Below are 17472 nucleotides of genomic sequence, written 5' to 3'. Positions count from 1 at the left end.
TGATATTGGTATTCTGTCCCTACACATGGACAGCTAAGTTGGTCCAGTCGGTAAAGCGTTTGCCTGTTGAACCAAGGGTCTAGGATTCGAGTCGACCCCGGACGGATGACTGAAGCCAGTGCGTTGTGTGTAAACGTCTCTCTCCTGTTCCATAGATGCAGGCTATGTTACAATGGAAAACACTTCATCCCTCGGATAGGATGTTAAATGGAGGCCCCGTGTAGAGGAAAGTCACCACCTTTGCGCGTTAAGAACCCACTGCACTATTTGTATAAGAGTAGGGGGAATCACCAGTGTAGTGGTCCACCTGCACTCCCCCAATCAGTAATATCAGAAAGAGAGACCTGCGGGTCATAGTGATTCACTCTTCGCATCCAAGGCACAGGTGATGCCAAACAAATGATAACACAACCTGGCATAATGGCTGTCAAGAAGATGTCATCTAAAGTTGATATCTATGCACTAATTAGTGTTTAAATTCATGACAGGAGAGAATACTGCCATCCCTCTTTTAGCAATGTCATAAAATTTTCTATGCAATTCAATACACATTAATGAAGGTTAAAAAAACTTCATATCATATAGATGTTGACCAGAAGCTTCGGTCTCTGTATGTTGGCTGTTCCGCTGAACTCCGTTGCCATTGGCTCCACTCACCAAATACAGAGACCGAAGTTCTAGCTCGATCTGTACAGGGACTCAATGGCCATATGTTTATGTATTAAGTTCGGATAAAACAGGGAAGTGAAGTTGCGCGACAGCCGAAGTAAGTCACTGTTTTTCCCCTTTTCCGTTTTTGTGCATTTCAGGCCAAAACGGAATAATAATCTTTATTTTGGTACAGTTCTTTTTATATATTTCTATAAAATAAAGACAAAAATCGATGAGCCCCTGGCCTGTCGGGGGATTTTGCATTGTTAACACCCTAGTGGTGGCTGCACGATAGCGAGCCGTCTGTGTTAATGTTAAAAAACTCCTCGAAAACAGACGGCTGCCAGATTAGCCTATGTATGTTCACCCTGGGTTGAAGATGGTTTTACTTTTAATGAAAGCAGAAAGTCAAAACCCGGGGGGGGGGGGGGGGGGGGGGGGGGGCACTCGACCAAAAAAGTGGTAGGGGTGTGCTGCGGGCGAGGCAAAAAACGGGGGCCTTGGAGCGGGCTTATTGTAAAAAGGGGGGTCCTCGGAACGGGCTTCGGAACTACAAATGTTTGTGAAAACGGGGGTCCTCGGAACGGATCTCCGTATCTCTGTGAGTGCGTATGCATCCCTATGGAACGGGCAATCGTGCATGACGCAGCTAGCGCGGCCTCCGCCGGGTGCGCTCGCGCTTAGGCGATGGTCGAAAAGCGCTCTACGGCCGCTTTTCACCAAAATTGTAGCAGATCAATGCGACCGGAACGGCGTAACGAAAAATATGCGTAGCTTTGGAGCTGATTTCTTTCTTCTTTTTTCTCGATAAGAAGGAAATGCTACGCCTTGGAGCGGCTTTCTTTGTTCTTTTTCTCAATAAGACAAAAATGCTATGCCTTGGAACGGAAATTTGAGTGTAAAAATGGGGGTCCCCTCCGCGGCACATACCCACTATGCATTATATACTGAGTGCCCCCCCCCCCCCCCCCCCGGGGTCAAAACTCACAAAAGAAACAAAATGGTGAAAAATTTGGCAAAAATCCATTAAATAGGCCTACATGCATGACATGTATGTACTAATATTATGGATTTTATTTATAAACTGATATTAATAAAGATCCAGTTTTGTGACGTCAGGGAATAATTTTTCTTTACAAATTGGAATAGCATTTTTGGTCATAAGAGAAAGCTCTCAACTAAGACTAATGTACAGTCCTATGTAAAAATAATCTATGATACAAAAGACTTTATGTGTAGCACTAGTAGTAGCAGTCTTTAAAAGTTGTGGAGCAAATAATTACAATGTATAATTTATAAATATAACATTCTCTCATTCTCCTTTCTTTTCCTGCTTCCTTCCTTTCTTTCTTCCATTTTTCCTTCCTATCTTCCTTATTCTTCTTTCATTCTTTCCATTTTTATTCTTTTATAAGTAAAATTGTAAGAACTGTGTTTTGAAGCGGGAACCCTGGGGCCGATTGCATGAAAGGGTCTTTCCAAGGACCGTCTTTCGTGTCGCCCATCTTTTATGATGCGCTATAAGCGGGGTGTTTCTGAAATTTATGATAAATAAATACAATTCGTAAGCTTGCTTTTAAATCAAATTTTAATTTATACAATTTTGTGAGATATCGCCTCATTTTATTAACAAATATTTTGTTTATTTTAGCGGACGAATAAAATATGTTTGCAGATAATTTATTTAAGATGCGTTTCACATGGCGCATCATAAAAATGGGCGACACCAAGGACGGATGGGAAGAAATGCAGATTATAAAGTAATCCTGAATTATGTGAAAAAAACAAAAAGATTCGAATAAGAATATTCCACTGATCTCTCTCCATCTCTCCCTCTCGCTTCCTTTTGTTCTGAGGATTATATTTAGTGATGTTAATTCTTATAGACTACTAAAATTGTGTTTCGACATAGGCCTAGCTTCTTATAAAAGTTTGCATACTATGAAGTACAAAAATGCACAATTTAATGGTGGAGGTAACTAATCTTAATTATATTGCACCTCGCTATATGACAGGTCAGACTAGTCTAACGCCGGCCGAGGACATTGAAGCGGGAATTAAGCAACATGGAAACGACCTGGCGCAGATAATCTACCAGATTGAAGAGCGCCAACTAAACTCCAACACCAACCAACCAACGGTCCTTGCAAAGACCCTTTCGTGCAATCGGCCCCAGGGAGCTCCGAAGCGGGCCGGAGCTCCCTCCACTGCACCAGCGCAGCGCGGCCGGGGCGAAGGGCTATGCCGACACGACCCGGTTCATCGCTCCCGGTACCACAGCCCAGGCGTTCGCGAGCGACCGTACAGTGAGTTAGTTCAGCAACAGCGGTGCGGCAGCGTTTGTGATTGAAACAAAAGTACAAAACATTCATGAAATTTCTCACCATTGAAGGTAAAGGTAAGCTATTATCGGCAAATAAATGGCCGGAGAATCGACTTGTGACAAATATTAATAGAATCAACGTTATCAAAGTGAAAAGTTAGAAATTCACTCACCTGCGCCGCGCCCACTTCGGTCTTCGCTTGAATTTGCAGCGTGCGCGTGCATGCTTCACAGCTCAGCGTTCCATAATATACAATAATAAAAAAAAAGGTTATAGAACGCTTATTGTAGCAAAATTATTTAGCCGAAGCCAAGAAACACTATCAAATAAAAAGAGAAAACAAATCAAACAAACGAAATAATAACATTATAAGTTTTATCCCAATGTGATGAAAAAAGGAGATAGCGTTGACTCATCTGAGAGTTATATGTCATGAAAAAAGTAATCCCATATAATGCATAGGCAGATCCAGGGGGCGAAAAGAAAAAAGAAAAAGAAGGTTAAAGAGAGGAGAAACGGAAGGGGAAACATATTAAGAGGAGTAAGACGAGTGAATAAAATAAGATAAGGGGATAACTTAAAAAATAATAATAAAAAATAAAATCTTTCATCTGGCCACAAATCTTCTATGTGCCCCTAGCTGCATGATCCCCTTCGGGTATGTCCCAATAATAAATTATATCCATATTTCGGATGTTGAAATCGGAATAATGTACAAAATCCGTACTTTCAGATTGACCTAGCGGCCTGCCCTTGAACTTTTTTTTTTTCTTTTATTAAAAGTTTTTTTCCCCATTCAAATTAACATAATCATAATTGTATGATTTGTATCACCAACAATAAACAAATTACAAAGTATACAACATTATGAATCGCAAAGTACAACTGCATAACCCGAGGATTAAAGGACAAGTCCACCCCAACAAAATAGTTGATTTTAATAAAAAGGGGAAAAATCCAACAAGCAGAACACTAAAAATTTCATCAAATTTGGATGTAAAATAAGAAAGTTATGACATTTTAAAGTTTTGCTTAATTTCACAAAACAGTTATATGCACATCCTAATGAGTATGCAAATGAGGATACTGATGACGTCATCCACTCACTGTTTCTTTTGTATTTTATTATATGAAATAGGGAATATTCTATTTTTCTCCTCATTGTCAAGTGAAACAATCATTAATTTCTCCCTGAACATGTGGAATGAGCAATGTTTAATACTTTATGATTCGGTCAAGTTGGCCTTTATTGTCAAATCTATAAAAAATGAAATATTGTATAATTCAAACAATAAAAAACAAAAGAAATAGTGAGTTGAGGGACATCATCGACTGTCTCATTTTGAGATGTGCATATCACTGTTTTGTGAAAAGTAAGCCAACTTTAAAGAGTCATAGCTTTTTTATTTTACATCCGATTTTGATGAAATTTTCAGCATTTTATTAGTTTGATTTTTCTCTAATCTATTCAAATAAACATTTTTCTGGGGCGGACTTGACCTTTGATATTAGATGTTTGAATTCCTTGATGAAAAGCTTTTTCAGTTAATGTTGCTAGTACTTTGTCGGCAAACATAATCACCTGCACTGTCTCCAAAGATGTCTAACTTTCTCACATACGGGTTCATTATGCGTCTTCCTTTTTGATTAATATTCTAGATTAGTTTAAAGGACAAGTCCACCCCAACAAAAAAGTTGATTGGAAAAAAAGGAGAAAATCCAACAAGCAAAACACTGAAAATTTCATCAAAATCGGCGGATGTAAAATAAGAAAGCCTTTTTATGACATTTTAAAGTTTCGCTTATTCACAAAACAGTTATATGCACATCCTGGTCAGTATGCAAATTGGCAGACTAATGAAATCACCCACTCACTATTTCTTTTGTATTTTATATGTGAAATATGAAATACTATAATTTTCTCCTCCTTGTCAAGTGAAACGAAGTTTTATTTCTCCTTGAACATGTGGAATTACCATTATTTTAACAGTTTATGGTTACTGTTAGGTTGGCCTTTATTGTCAAATTTGAATTAAAAAAAACAAAAGAAATAATGAGTGATGGACGTCATCGACTCTCTCATTTGCATATCGCTGAGTTGTGTATTTGACTGTTTTGTGAAAAATTAAAAAGCGAAACTTAAAAAATGTCATATTTTTTATTTTACATCCGATTGCGATGAAATTTGCAGCGTTATGTTTGTTTGATTTTTCTCTATCGATTCAAAGTAACAACTTAAAAAGGGGGTGAGGCAAGGGGATCCTCTTAGTCCTTACCTTTTTATTTTGTGTATTGAAGTAATGGCTCATAAATTACGGAAAGATAATCTGATTGAAGGAATTAAATTTGGAGATAAAGAAATTAAATTAGCACTTTATGCAGATGATATGACAGTTTTTGCTCGTAATGTAAAATCAGTTGATAGACTAAAAGTTTTATTTGCAGATTTTGAAAAACTTTCTGGATTAAAAATCAATAATGAAAAAACTAAAGTATTAAAACTAGGCTCATGTCAGCATTTGGATTATGACTTCTCCGTCGGCGAGATCGTTGATTTTCTTAAAGTTTTAGGAGTATTTTTCACCCTAGATGAACATAAGAAAGAAGATCTAAATTACAAAGAAATCTTAAGCAAAATTAAAACACTCTTGAACTTTTGGAAGCTATAAGGGATATAACGCTTATGGGGAAGATTCAACTATTAAAGGTGCATATCTATCCTAAAGTCCTCTATCGAGCGTCTCTTACTCCTGTTCCTAAGTGGGTTTATGAATCATTGGATGAATTAACTTTTGATTTCTTATGGAAAGGTAAGAAAGACAAAATTAATAGGAATACAATGTTTTTAGACTATATATAAGCAAGGAGGATAAAGACGTTAAACTAATTCCCTGTGCAGGTAAAGGCACAGCGAATAATGTGGATTAAAAGACTTTTAAATAAAGATGAAGATATGAAATGGAAACAGTACTTTAATTTTGCCACTAAACATTTGGGTGGAGATTTGATATTTTCATGTGACTATATACCAGGTTTATTGAAAGTAACAGCTTCCAAATTTTACATGGACTTATTAGAAGAGTGGGTAAATATAAGACATATTAGAAGTACAGAGTTTGGGAAAGTGGTGATTTTTAATAATAAGCTTATTCGATATAAAATGAGGGAGTTGTATATTTGATAAGATTCTATACGATAAAGAGGTTTATAAATTGCATCATATTTTGGATAATAATGGTAAACTAAAATGTGATACACATTTTCTTAATTTGAATTTAGATGCATTAAATGATGTTGAAAAAATCAAGCATATATGCCTGTTTATCCGTTAGTTGGAAGAACAATATCGAAATAAATGCAAAGCATAAATCTGGAATCGATTTCAATTTGGGTAAGAAAACAACTAATTTAATGCTTTTAAAATCAAAAGAAATATACAAACAGCTGTTGAATAAAAATGACATTAAACCTTCTATTTTCGACAAAATTAGAACGAATTATGATCTGACCAATAAGGAAGTAGAAAGTATATTTTTAAGACTAAGATATTGCACACTGAATAGTCGATTAAGGGAGTTTCAGTATAAACTCTTGCATAATATTATATACACTAACCACCACCTTTTCCGTTTTGGTCTTGTTTCGACCAATTTATGCTCATTTTGTGAAAAGGAAGAAGAAACGTATGAACATCTATTTTATACTTGTGAATTTTCAAAATCACTTTGGGATCTGTGTGCAAGAAGTTTAAATTTTGAAATGAATAAATTTAGTTGGCAGGAAATTCTTTTCGAGAAGCAGGAGAAAAGTAAAGGTATATATCAATTAATTAATCATGTTTTGATTTTAGTTAAATATCTTATTTACAAAAACCGAGAATTAAAAAAACCTCCTTCATTGAATGAAATAAAAATAGTATTAGGGGGGATCAAAGAGAAGAAAAGAATTTAGCAACAAAGAGGGGAACTCTTACAATCCATTTCTCTAAATGGGAAAACTTAATTATTAGACCATTTATTGGAGCCCAGAGCCAGCTCTCCACCGGATAGGGGATGGGGGTGTTTTAGGGAGGGTCGGGGGGAGGGGGGTAGGGTGCAGGGCTGAGTTTGTTTTCTTTAAAAAAAATATGCTGATGGCTTCAATTCGTTAGGTTTTATTAATGATTTATTTTTGTGTATTTGACACTGAAAAAAAATCCAAGCTGTGGGGAAGTTACAAATTGATGCAGATCGCGGATCGAGGTTCGAGCCTGGCGTCTTTCGGATGGTGACGTTAAAGGTCGGTCCCAGACGTAAATAATCATATCTGATTGATACACGTCTGACAAAACTCAAATACACACACACACACACACACACACACACGCTATGCGATCTACCTCCATGTGATCATGGACCTATTAGGTCCATGATGTGATAAACACTGTCCGCTGGAACATAGTCTAAAAGAGGGGAAGCCCCGCGAGTTTCCGCTGGTTCTCATATTGACATGACTCTGAATGAAGTTGTTGTTATACACAGTACAGCGCAGCGAAATTATGATTGCACAACCACCGCTTTTTTCGGATATATTCGGACGAGTCGCGTCCCTAGCTAGCTAGCTAGCTAGTAGACCAAAAGCTTCTGTCTCTGTTATGTTGGTTGTTCAGCTGAACTCCGTTGGCTTCACTCACCAAATACAGAGACCGAAGTTCTAGCGCGATCTGTACAGGGGACTCAATGGCAATATGTTTATGTACTTAAGATCGGATAAAACGGGGAAGTGAATTTGCGCGACAGCCGAGGTAAGTCACTGTTTTTGTTCCTTTTAACTTGATTTTTCTCCGTTTTTTGGCAATTAATGACAAGAGGGAATATCAATTTGCATTTTGGTCGCTTTAATTTTCAAAATTTTTATTCATTAAAGACAAAAATTGAAGAGCCCCGACGGGGGGATTTTGCATTGCAAGTCCCCTAATGGTGGCTGCACGCTAGCGAGCCGTCTGTGTACGAGGAGAAATTTAAAAAAAAAAAAAGTTAAAAAACTCCTCGAAACAGACGGCTGCCAGCTGTCTAGCTAGCTAGCTACATGCGCGAAATCTATTTGCCCGCTTTGCTTAAGTTTCTACTGCAGAGATTGAGCTGAGCAGAGCCATTATCCAGACTTAAGCGTAGCCTTAGGGACGACATTTTTATACCTTTTCTTGAGACTTTAGTTTTGTAAGTGTTTTTTGTTTGTTTGTTTTTTAAATACTAATTTCTCATGACATGTTTCTAAGACTAAGCAAATTTGTTGTCGACTCTATCCCTATCATTTTTATCAATAACAATATGTCTATGAAGTATGAAGTATTAGTATGAGCAAGGAGATTGGTATGAGTGACTGCATGTACTGTCATGACTGTACACGTACCCAAATTAAACTGCAATCATGAATCAATCAATGGACCCAAAATCACCCAATACTGTAGTATATCCTACACTAATAGTCTCATTTGGCATGATTCACTTGTTACGTCCACATGCCCTTGGCCATTCTGTGCTCTTGTTTTTATGTGATTTTGCACTTTTTATTCATAACTTTAAATCATAATCCCATTGTTTCTGTTTTGTTTTATTTTTTAATTCTATTTTCATTATTTTTTTTTAAAATCAAGTCAAATCTATTTTCCAGTTACATGGGTTTGGAGGTCTGATTATTAATTACTCCTTACAAAGATGATCTTTGTAAGGAGTAATTAATAAGATCAGTGTAATATCATGAATAGGCCTATAGCTAGAGGGAATTTTTAAAGAAGGAAGAAATTTTGAATAAATTTCATTTTCTGGTGGAGGGGAGGGGCAACTGCATCCTTATACCCCTCCCCTCTTTGTACCACAATTTTGGTGAATGGAGTGTTGTTGTAGCTATTATATGAAATGAGAGTCAGGTGTGATAATGTCTGATGGATGAACTTTTTCTTTTTTTTCTGGGTTTTCTATTACAGATTTGAAAGTACAACCTCCCTCTTCTTCATCATGGGTAAAACTGTTGCGAGGGTTGCTCCTTCTGCTGTCAGTAAAGCTGCAGCCAAGGAATCCAAGACCAAAGCAGGCAAGGTCTCGAAGAAGAAGGTTCTACCTGCCGGCAAAGGATCAACCAAGAATGCCAATACAGATGCCAAAGGTATTCATTTTGAAGTTTCTGCAAAATAGACCTTTTTCACTGGTGACCTGTTGTAGACTCCAATCACCCTAATTCCTGATCTTTGTAGATCATTTAAAGCCGAAATCGTCACAAAGATGTTTCTCACATTCTATTTCAGTACGATATCATATTGATGCATGTGCCCCAAGATTGTTGTGGTTTTAAGGGTATAAACTTAAAATGTGTTTTATTTGATTAATTTACTAATTTTGAATACAAATTTAATCAAAATAAAATAAAGAGTAAAATAAAGAGATCAAAATAGAAAATCTGTGTATTTTTAAAATTATAGAAGACCTCAAACATGGAATAGGCTGAAAATTTCAAGATATTCATGATCTCTGTCAGTAGCTTTCTAATATCCAATTACTAAATTGGTAAAGTAAGTGCTCAAATGGCAATTCTAAATAGAACTATGATATAAAATAACCTGAAATAATTTGAGATATAATATGTGTAGCTACATGTATTGGCTTACCAATACTGATTCCTTGGTGATATTTCTCACAGCTATTGCAAAAGGAAGCAATAAGAAAGGAGATAGCACTTCCCAGGAGGAGGCGATTCGCAAGGAGCAGGGGTACACGGAATCCCTACCCAAGAGGAACGCTAAAGGCGAAGTGGTCTTCCAGGATTACCCTGAGATGAGGCCGAACATGACCCCCAAGGAAGTCCTCCAGGCCGGCAGCTTTGGGGGCACGTACTTCCGACCAATAAAATCATCCGTCACTGGTAAAGTTTCAATGTCCAAGATCAATTAAATTTCATATAGATATAAAAAAAAACATAACAAGTGCTTGCCTATTCTATTATGTCCATTCATATATTATACCAATTAATGTCAGAATTTAGAGATAAATGTTATTACAAATATATCATTGGTGATTTCAAGACAGACTTAAGATTTAAAATAAAACAAGCAGTATCAATTCGAGCATATGTAAGTTGAAGAGGGGATGGGTCCACAAAAGGCATGCTTTCAATACGGAGGAGGATTTTGTTACCAGAATATTGAGTTGAGTCTGTGTGGCATAAGAAATGCATAATACATATACTTTACAAGTACAGTATGTAGGAAATTAAGTTAACCATATTCATATTTCTGCTACTAAATGTCTATGTTTCTTCCATCCAGGTGAGAAATACTCTGGCGTATGGAAAGAACTACCAAAGAATTGGCTTGAAGGCTTAGATATCTCTAAGCAGGTGAGTACATGTAGTATTTGGACTATTGGCCATTACGTCATAATCCATCTGAATCAACATTTTCCATCATCATTCCTTTCGGTCAGCATTTTACCCTCTTGCAAACAGTTACTGACTCTCACACCATGATGACACTCCCTCCTTCCACTTCTTTTTTTTTTGTCTTGAGCATCCTCGTTCTGACCAAACCTACTGCTTTCTTGCTTCACCATATCTTTCCATGTGCATGCGCAAGTAGTCTATGGTGTTCTGGCCTTTCCTCCTGTGTCATCCATCTCCAGATCCCATGCTCTTCTCTCAGGTTCATCTTCTTCGCTCCTCAAGACATGGCCCATCCATCTAAAACCATTTCTCTTTACCCAGGGGCGGAAATCTCTCCCAAAAGGTAGGGGGGGACAAGGGGCTGGAAAAATTGACAAGCAATAAAAAAAAAGGTTATCACCCCAAATTTAAGGTCATTTCGACAAAAATAAATTTGACAAGCAAAAAAAAGAAAAAAAGGTTATCATCCGAAAGTCCCCAAAGTAAGGTCATCTCTTACTATCATAAAAGACAAAAATTGTAGGGGGGACATTTGCTATTGTGTCCCCCCTACTATTTTGAGTAGGGGGGACCCCCCTGGGATTTCCGCCCATGTCTTTACCACTTCCACAACAGTTTCTTCCAAGTCCAACCATACCATGAGCTCCTTCTTCTTCATATTCCCTGTTTCTGAGCCACTTTTGATTCTGTCCTGTGAGGGTCCACACACCTTTCTCACCTTGAACAAAATTGCAACAGTTATCTAACAGGGCTGAAATCGTTGTGTCGGTGCAAGAACACCATTAGCAAAACATTTTTGCGCACCGCATCAGTGCAGAAACACCCTTACACTGCACGCAATGTACTTATGCTCGCAGCTTCTGCTAAGGGTGTTATAGAGTTAAGTGTGTTCTTGCGCCGATACAAAAAAATAAAGACTTGGGACCCACCGGCTGGGTCTAGGTTTTGTTATGGTGTTTTCAATTTGGAAAACAAATCTGCTCTTGTAGGAGGCCCTCAGGAGTGCATGGTAAACTTCTAAAATTACCTTAGAACCAGTGTTAGTAATGAAGGAACTTCAAATACGGCAAGGCAGTATAGGTTGGCTCCCAAGGTACTTGTAATGGTCTAAATTGCCTTTCATCAACACAGGCCCTGCATCAAATGGAGAATATATTATATGCATTAACTTTGTTATTTTTGTTAGCAAATTTTTACCATTTACCTAGTTCAGATTGGATTTTGATGTGTGGAAGCTCTCTTTCCAAAAAAACTAACATAGAGGGCCTCCTGACTCCAAATTCATTACTTGGTGCCAACCCCCTCATAAGGAGGGAAGATGAGTGGATTGGCACTGGGCTAAGGATTGGAATTCAGGAGGCCCTCTATGTTAGTTTTCGGAAAGTGAGCTTCCACACATCAATGTTCAATCTGGACTTCCATTTTATACCCCCTGGGCGATCAATTTACCCACAGGAATACATACCCCTCAATGCAAGGACAATAGCCAATCACAGATTAAGTAGCATCTTGAAATTGGCTTTAAACCAGTAATGTAAAAATTCAACTTTGTTTCCGTTGCCACAGGTCGCATCCAGCCCTTACCGAGCAGAGATCAACACGTACAAGGTCAAGTGCGGAGGAAGCCTTGAGATGTGGGAAAGCTCTGGCTGGATCGACAAGCAGGATCCGTATGGCTGGTTCATGTGGTATTGCAGGTAAAATCAGTTGTCTGCTTTCCTTATCTTTCTCCTTCGTTTCATGGTATTTGTTCCATGATGCATAAAGTTACATGTTCACATGACTTCAGGAGTGCCTGCTCTATTAGAATGCTCCCAAAATACCGGGAGCTAAAACTTTGAACTGTTTTTCAAAAAAAGTTCAAGAATTCTAGTTCTATTCTTATTAAAATATGTGGAAAAGGATTTAAGTTAAACCCTGAGTAATGACTGAACTATATACATACTTGGAATCAAGTTGCATAAACAAACACACAAAACTCGGCTGTGCATTACGTGCAAGTCCAATTCTTACAAATTCATCTTGTCATTCTTTTCTTCATCCGACAGGTTCTACTTGGGGCGGAGAACAGCTGACGATGAGCGACAGGTAGGACGCTGGAAGAAATGCGCAGGCGTCAAGGGAAGATGGCGAAACAACCTTATTGCGAAATGTGCCAGAAGTGGTTGCGCTTACGATAACTTTGCAGTCTCCCCAGTTGTGCGACAGACCCTGCAGCATTGGGGATACCGTCTAACCAAAGAAGACTTTGAAAAATCAGCCAAGAGATTCAAGTAGCGACCTCTTTGTGTCATGCATATCATCGAACTTGCCTCTCTCCGATTGCGGAAGGGCGACTTCAATGGAAGCACTTGTATATTTATCATGGGGCTAACAGTTGCCTTTTCCAGAGATACCAGTCTTTGCCAGGTTTCAAGCATTTCAGGCACATATTTGGATTTAACACGTTCTGGCTCCTTTTCAGGCCTCAGGGCTCAATTGAAAGGCATCCCGTCTTTTGCAACCATTGCTCAAAATTGTCATTTTCATGAGATTTGCATATTTGGAAAAGATTCTACAGAACTAATATGTATCCCATGAACTCTGTGCACCACAGCTTGCCTCATACAGTGATGTACCATGTTGGCAATAAAGCACAAATCCAATCTTCTTGTGTAGGGTAAACAATTAATTGCAAATATGGTTTTTACCTGCTTTGTCTAGGTTCATCATCATTCCACATGTGGTAATCCTAGTTGGTCTAGTCCATCTGCAAACCATTTGGTCTAATTGCTATGTAGCCCATTTTATCATTTTGTCTAATTTCCAGTTAGGCTGTACCCATCTCGTCTAATTTCCATTTGGTCTATCATCTCTCAAGTAGAACTGTATTGTTTATGAACCAGATTATTTTCATCTGACATAGTAAAAATGATAATTTGATGAAGTGGAAATTAGACCAACTGTGCATAAGACTAAATGAGAACTGGAGTAAACCAAGTGCGTATTAAAAGACAAAGTGTAGAGCAGACCAAACAGCAATTAGACCAAATTGATAGTAGACCAAATGGGTTTTAGCCCATGTAGTATAAGACTTTATGAAAAGTAGACCAACTGCTTGTAGTCCAAGTGACTATAACTGATCTATTGGTGTGTCTTTGAGGGGCTTAAGTACAGTGTATATACATGTATCTCTGTAAATTATTCAATGTCTGGCCACCTGTGCTGCTAAATTAGAAAGCCCTTTTCTTTTTTTGTGGGGGGGGGGGTGAGTGGGAGTGAATTTCCTATATATCTCTAATTTGGACAAATTATTAACATCATATTCATATGCTTGTTAATACAAGATCTTTTATATATCAGATTTTATTTTAAAGTGGTTGAAATCAACAAGATTTGAACCAAGAACAGGCCACCAGTCGCGCGTAACTTAGGAGCATCTTTATGCATTGACCTTTATTCAGATTCTAAACCCAGCTACAGTGCTACACATACTCTGTTGATGAATTCTTTGGGAGGTTAGCTATGAGATCAACATCATTCAAAATCAATTAAGATTTTCCTCAGACAAGAATGCTTTTTCATGTCATGATTTTGATTTCAAAAATCTGTTTAACAATCCAGAATATTTTAGCTGTCCTATAGGATGTAGATGAACACTTCACAACACAGGTACACTTAAAAAAATTAATTTACAGATTTTACACTGAAGTATGGTTTTGTTTTATATTATTTTGTCATGATTTCCAAGATTGTCACTGTACTTTTCACAATACAATTTTGAGGGGCATGAAAATTGCATTTTCTATGAAATTTTGTGAATTTGTATGTTTTCTGTAAAATGGGGACTCTATGCTATACCATGTAGTATCATGATTCTAAGACTTGATATTCTGGGGCCTGTGTTATTAGATTTGTACCGATAATAGATTTGCAATAAAAGTTTAAAGGGGAAGGTCACCCTGACAAAAAATTTATTGTAAAATAGCAGAAAAAATGTTTAAAAATATTGGTGAAGGTTTGAGAAAAATCCATCAAAGGATAAGAAAGTTATTATAATTTAAATTATTTGATTTGTGACGTCATTTGCGAGCAGCTTTCCTACATATTGTATGGTAAAAAAAATCAATAGAATGTCATTTTCTCAGAAAATTTAAAATGGTTTTATTGTACCTTCAGTATATTAATAGAAAAGTCATTTCACACTAACCTCTAAAAGAAAAAGTCATCATGAACCACTAAAAAATGGAAATTTATGCATTTTTTATTACATAACAAATGGGGCAGCTGCTCGCATATGACATCACAAATCCAAAACTTATTATTCTAATAACTTTCTTAATCTCTGATCGAGTTTCCTCATACCTTCACCAATATTTCTTATTATATTTTCTGCTAATTTTACAACAAACTTCGTCAGGGTGAACTTCCCCTTCAGAGCAATTGAAATCAAATGATTTGATTGGCCGACAGTAACTTTTTTATAGAAATTAATTAAAATCATGCATTATTATCACAAGCCTTTGTGACCTATTATGAGGCTGAAGTTACAGTAGGCCCTCGTGGGTGTGTTGAAAAATACAATACTGTAATAACCTTAAAATAATTGAAATAAAGTATTTTGGGCAGGAAGGACGTCATCTATTCCAGGAATGCCAACACCGTAACAAAAAAGAATTGCAGTATTTTGTTGAGGGATGCAAGAAAAGGACTTTCGGTGTACATTGTAAAAAGATGGTATTCAACTTTCTCCATTAGACAAGTGTATAATACAATTTTGGAAAGAATTTTTTTATAAAACCTTCAGTATTTGTATAAATAAAGGGGACAATACTTAAAAAATGGAACAGTTAGCATATCTGCTTTAATATAATCAATTATTTTGTAATTTAAGCTGCTAAAAGACATGCATTAAAGAGGAATATTAAATTTTTAATAATCACATGGACTTAACTTTCTCCAATCATGTAAGGATGTGAATTTTAATCAAAATTGCCTTTTTGTGTGAACTTCATGTGTGTGACAGTATTTAAAATGTTGTATCTCAGGTAGTGTATTTTACGAGTGTATATTTTCTAGTTTGTTTTTTAATGTGTACACGTATTAAAGGGATGATCCAGGCTGGAGATATTTATATCTCAGTAAATAGAGTAAAATTCACAGAGCAAAATGCTGAAAATTTCATCAAAATCGGATGTTAAATAATGAAGTTATTATTCATGACGATGTGCATATAACTGTTTTCACAATATATTGATAACCTTTAAAATTTAATTACTTCGTTATTTGTTATTCAATCTTGATGAAATTTTCAGCATTTTGCTTTGTGAATTTTACTCTATTTATGTAGATATAAATATTATCAGCCCGTACCATCCCTTTAACAAAGTGTTGTGCTACAGTATGTTTTAGTTAGATAAATCCATCACATGTATGCAGTATGCAAATATTAAACGAGTGCATTTTTTTTTACTATAACAAAACCGATTGTTGCCAATTTGAGGAATGGAAACCAGGGGCCCTTAACACAAAACTAAGCGATGATTGTAGAACATTTTTCTACGATTGATTCCATTGACTACAATGTACAATCATTCGTAAAAATGAAGCGTTCGATTAATCACTAACTTTATGTTACGGGATCCAGCTTACTTAATTGACGGGTCACATACCGCCTAAATTTTCAATCATCACATCAAGTATTATATTACATCGTGAAAAAGTGTGTGGTATAAATCTGAATGATTTTGTCATTTGATAATTGTGAATATGTACAGTGAATAAAGTGCTAAAACTACCAGCTGACAGATTTTGTTACCCTTGCTGTCATTCTAAACCTTTTAAAGCCTGTATTTAGTTTCTAATTAATTGATTATTCATTGTGCAAAGTGTGAGTTAATTGTCAGATATACTGTACATGTGATGAATTGGTATATCACATGATGCACATGTGTGAAAAATAGCTGATCTAAAATATTACAATGTAGTATATTATCCATAGGTAAAATTTATTGATGATAATTTTTTATATAATTTTCTCTCTATTTTATAGTATAAAACAAATTCCCAGGCTTGGAATGAGACAAAATTTTAGGACATAATCTTCCAGGGACAGTGTTGGGCTATTTTGACAGTGTGTGTGTGTAAGGGTGAGGGGTGGGAGAAAGATGCCCTAGATGTAACTTTGATAAGACTTCTTGTTTTCAATTGGATAGCGGGTAGTTCAGTGCGATGCGTGCATGATTCAGAACTCTTTTTAATACTTTACAGTTTCTTCTTGCTTTTCACTACTTTGAAAATTGAGGGGGGGGACAAGCTGGGAACACCTTCCCCACAAGCTTCACACATTGGAGTACGATAAACTATTAGTAGTAGCAATTCTCTTATCAAATTATTCAAAACATGTAATTACACTGACTTCGAGTCAAAATTTTGCCTAAGAAAACTTGTAGTCTAAAATTTTTTTTTTTTTAGGGGGGGGGGTTAACTGAAGTGTTACCCATGTTATCCAAGCACCTCAAAATTGGACCCTAAATGATGCAATTATCAGTCAAATTTTATCCCTAAACAGAATATTAAATGGCAATAAAATAGGGTAAAGTATAACCATAAATGTCGTAAGACTTAAATATATTCAAAACGTTAAATGTAGGACTGAAATATACCCATATTTTCCCCAAAATCTTGATGCATTGGGTCAGAAATCAAGCCCTTATTCTATGTTTTTTTGACATACAGTGGTACCACATCAGTCAGGTTTTGAAGCATCTGACAAGGCATGAAATGAGGGTCTTTGGGTACTACACATGTATGATAAGGGGTCCTAAAGCTACACGCATGCAATTTCAATGACAAAATGTGCTTCAGAAACTGTGACTGCAGTGTGACGAACAATTCCTATTCCTATTTTCTACAGAAGCTGCAATAAATACTAAAATGAGAGAAAATCCACAACTTTTTGAGAAAAAAATTGAGTCACAGGAAATACAATTTCTTTGCATGAGAAATCAAGTGCGTACAGTAGCTTTAGGACCCCTTCCAAATCCGGCGGCGAAATCGAGGTGTTTGTAAAATTAGGCAGTACTTGATTTAGTGAGTTTTGTGA

The 17472-nt window shown here is 36.6% G+C and overlaps 2 protein-coding genes across 8 annotated transcripts in view; one reads left to right on the top strand and one right to left on the bottom strand.

Annotated features, from left to right (window-relative positions):
* The window catches only part of LOC129259050 (S-adenosylmethionine decarboxylase proenzyme-like), a 35196-nt gene extending 31963 nt beyond the window's left edge, over window positions 1-3233 (bottom strand). The window contains exon 1 of one of the 2 annotated variants that reach the window (XM_064098348.1): window positions 3148-3233. The gene's annotated coding sequence lies outside the window, so the exon portion shown is untranslated. Of the gene's footprint in view, window positions 1-3035 lie in introns of both variants that reach the window. The other variant, XM_064098349.1, reaches the window with a different exon arrangement.
* A 4163-nt stretch (window positions 3234-7396) lies between these two features.
* On the top strand, window positions 7397-16172 carry LOC129259051 (uncharacterized). Of its 6 annotated transcripts, none has more exons than XR_010293352.1 (8): window positions 7397-7758; window positions 8076-8173; window positions 8941-9119; window positions 9651-9872; window positions 10276-10346; window positions 11955-12085; window positions 12437-14015; window positions 14788-16172. XR_010293352.1 is itself a non-coding variant. In XM_064098345.1 (7 exons), the coding sequence occupies exons 3-7, from the start codon at window positions 8972-8974 to the stop codon at window positions 12663-12665; spliced, it is 801 nt and encodes a 266-aa protein (XP_063954415.1). In that variant the 5' UTR covers window positions 7519-7758; window positions 8076-8173; window positions 8941-8971; the 3' UTR covers window positions 12666-16172. The 6 variants fall into 6 exon arrangements, 2 of the variants coding, with proteins under 2 accessions (XP_063954416.1, XP_063954415.1); XR_010293353.1 differs by having other exon boundaries at window positions 7549-7758; window positions 12437-13645; XR_010293354.1 differs by lacking the exon at window positions 8076-8173 and having other exon boundaries at window positions 7492-7758.
* Window positions 16173-17472: the final 1300 nt, after the last annotated feature.

This window comes from Lytechinus pictus, chromosome 4, assembly GCF_037042905.1.
Source record: "Lytechinus pictus isolate F3 Inbred chromosome 4, Lp3.0, whole genome shotgun sequence".
Taxonomy (NCBI): Eukaryota; Metazoa; Echinodermata; class Echinoidea; order Temnopleuroida; family Toxopneustidae; genus Lytechinus; species Lytechinus pictus.
Note: the sequence above shows the minus strand (reverse complement) of the source record. Positions and strands in the feature narration are given on the sequence as shown.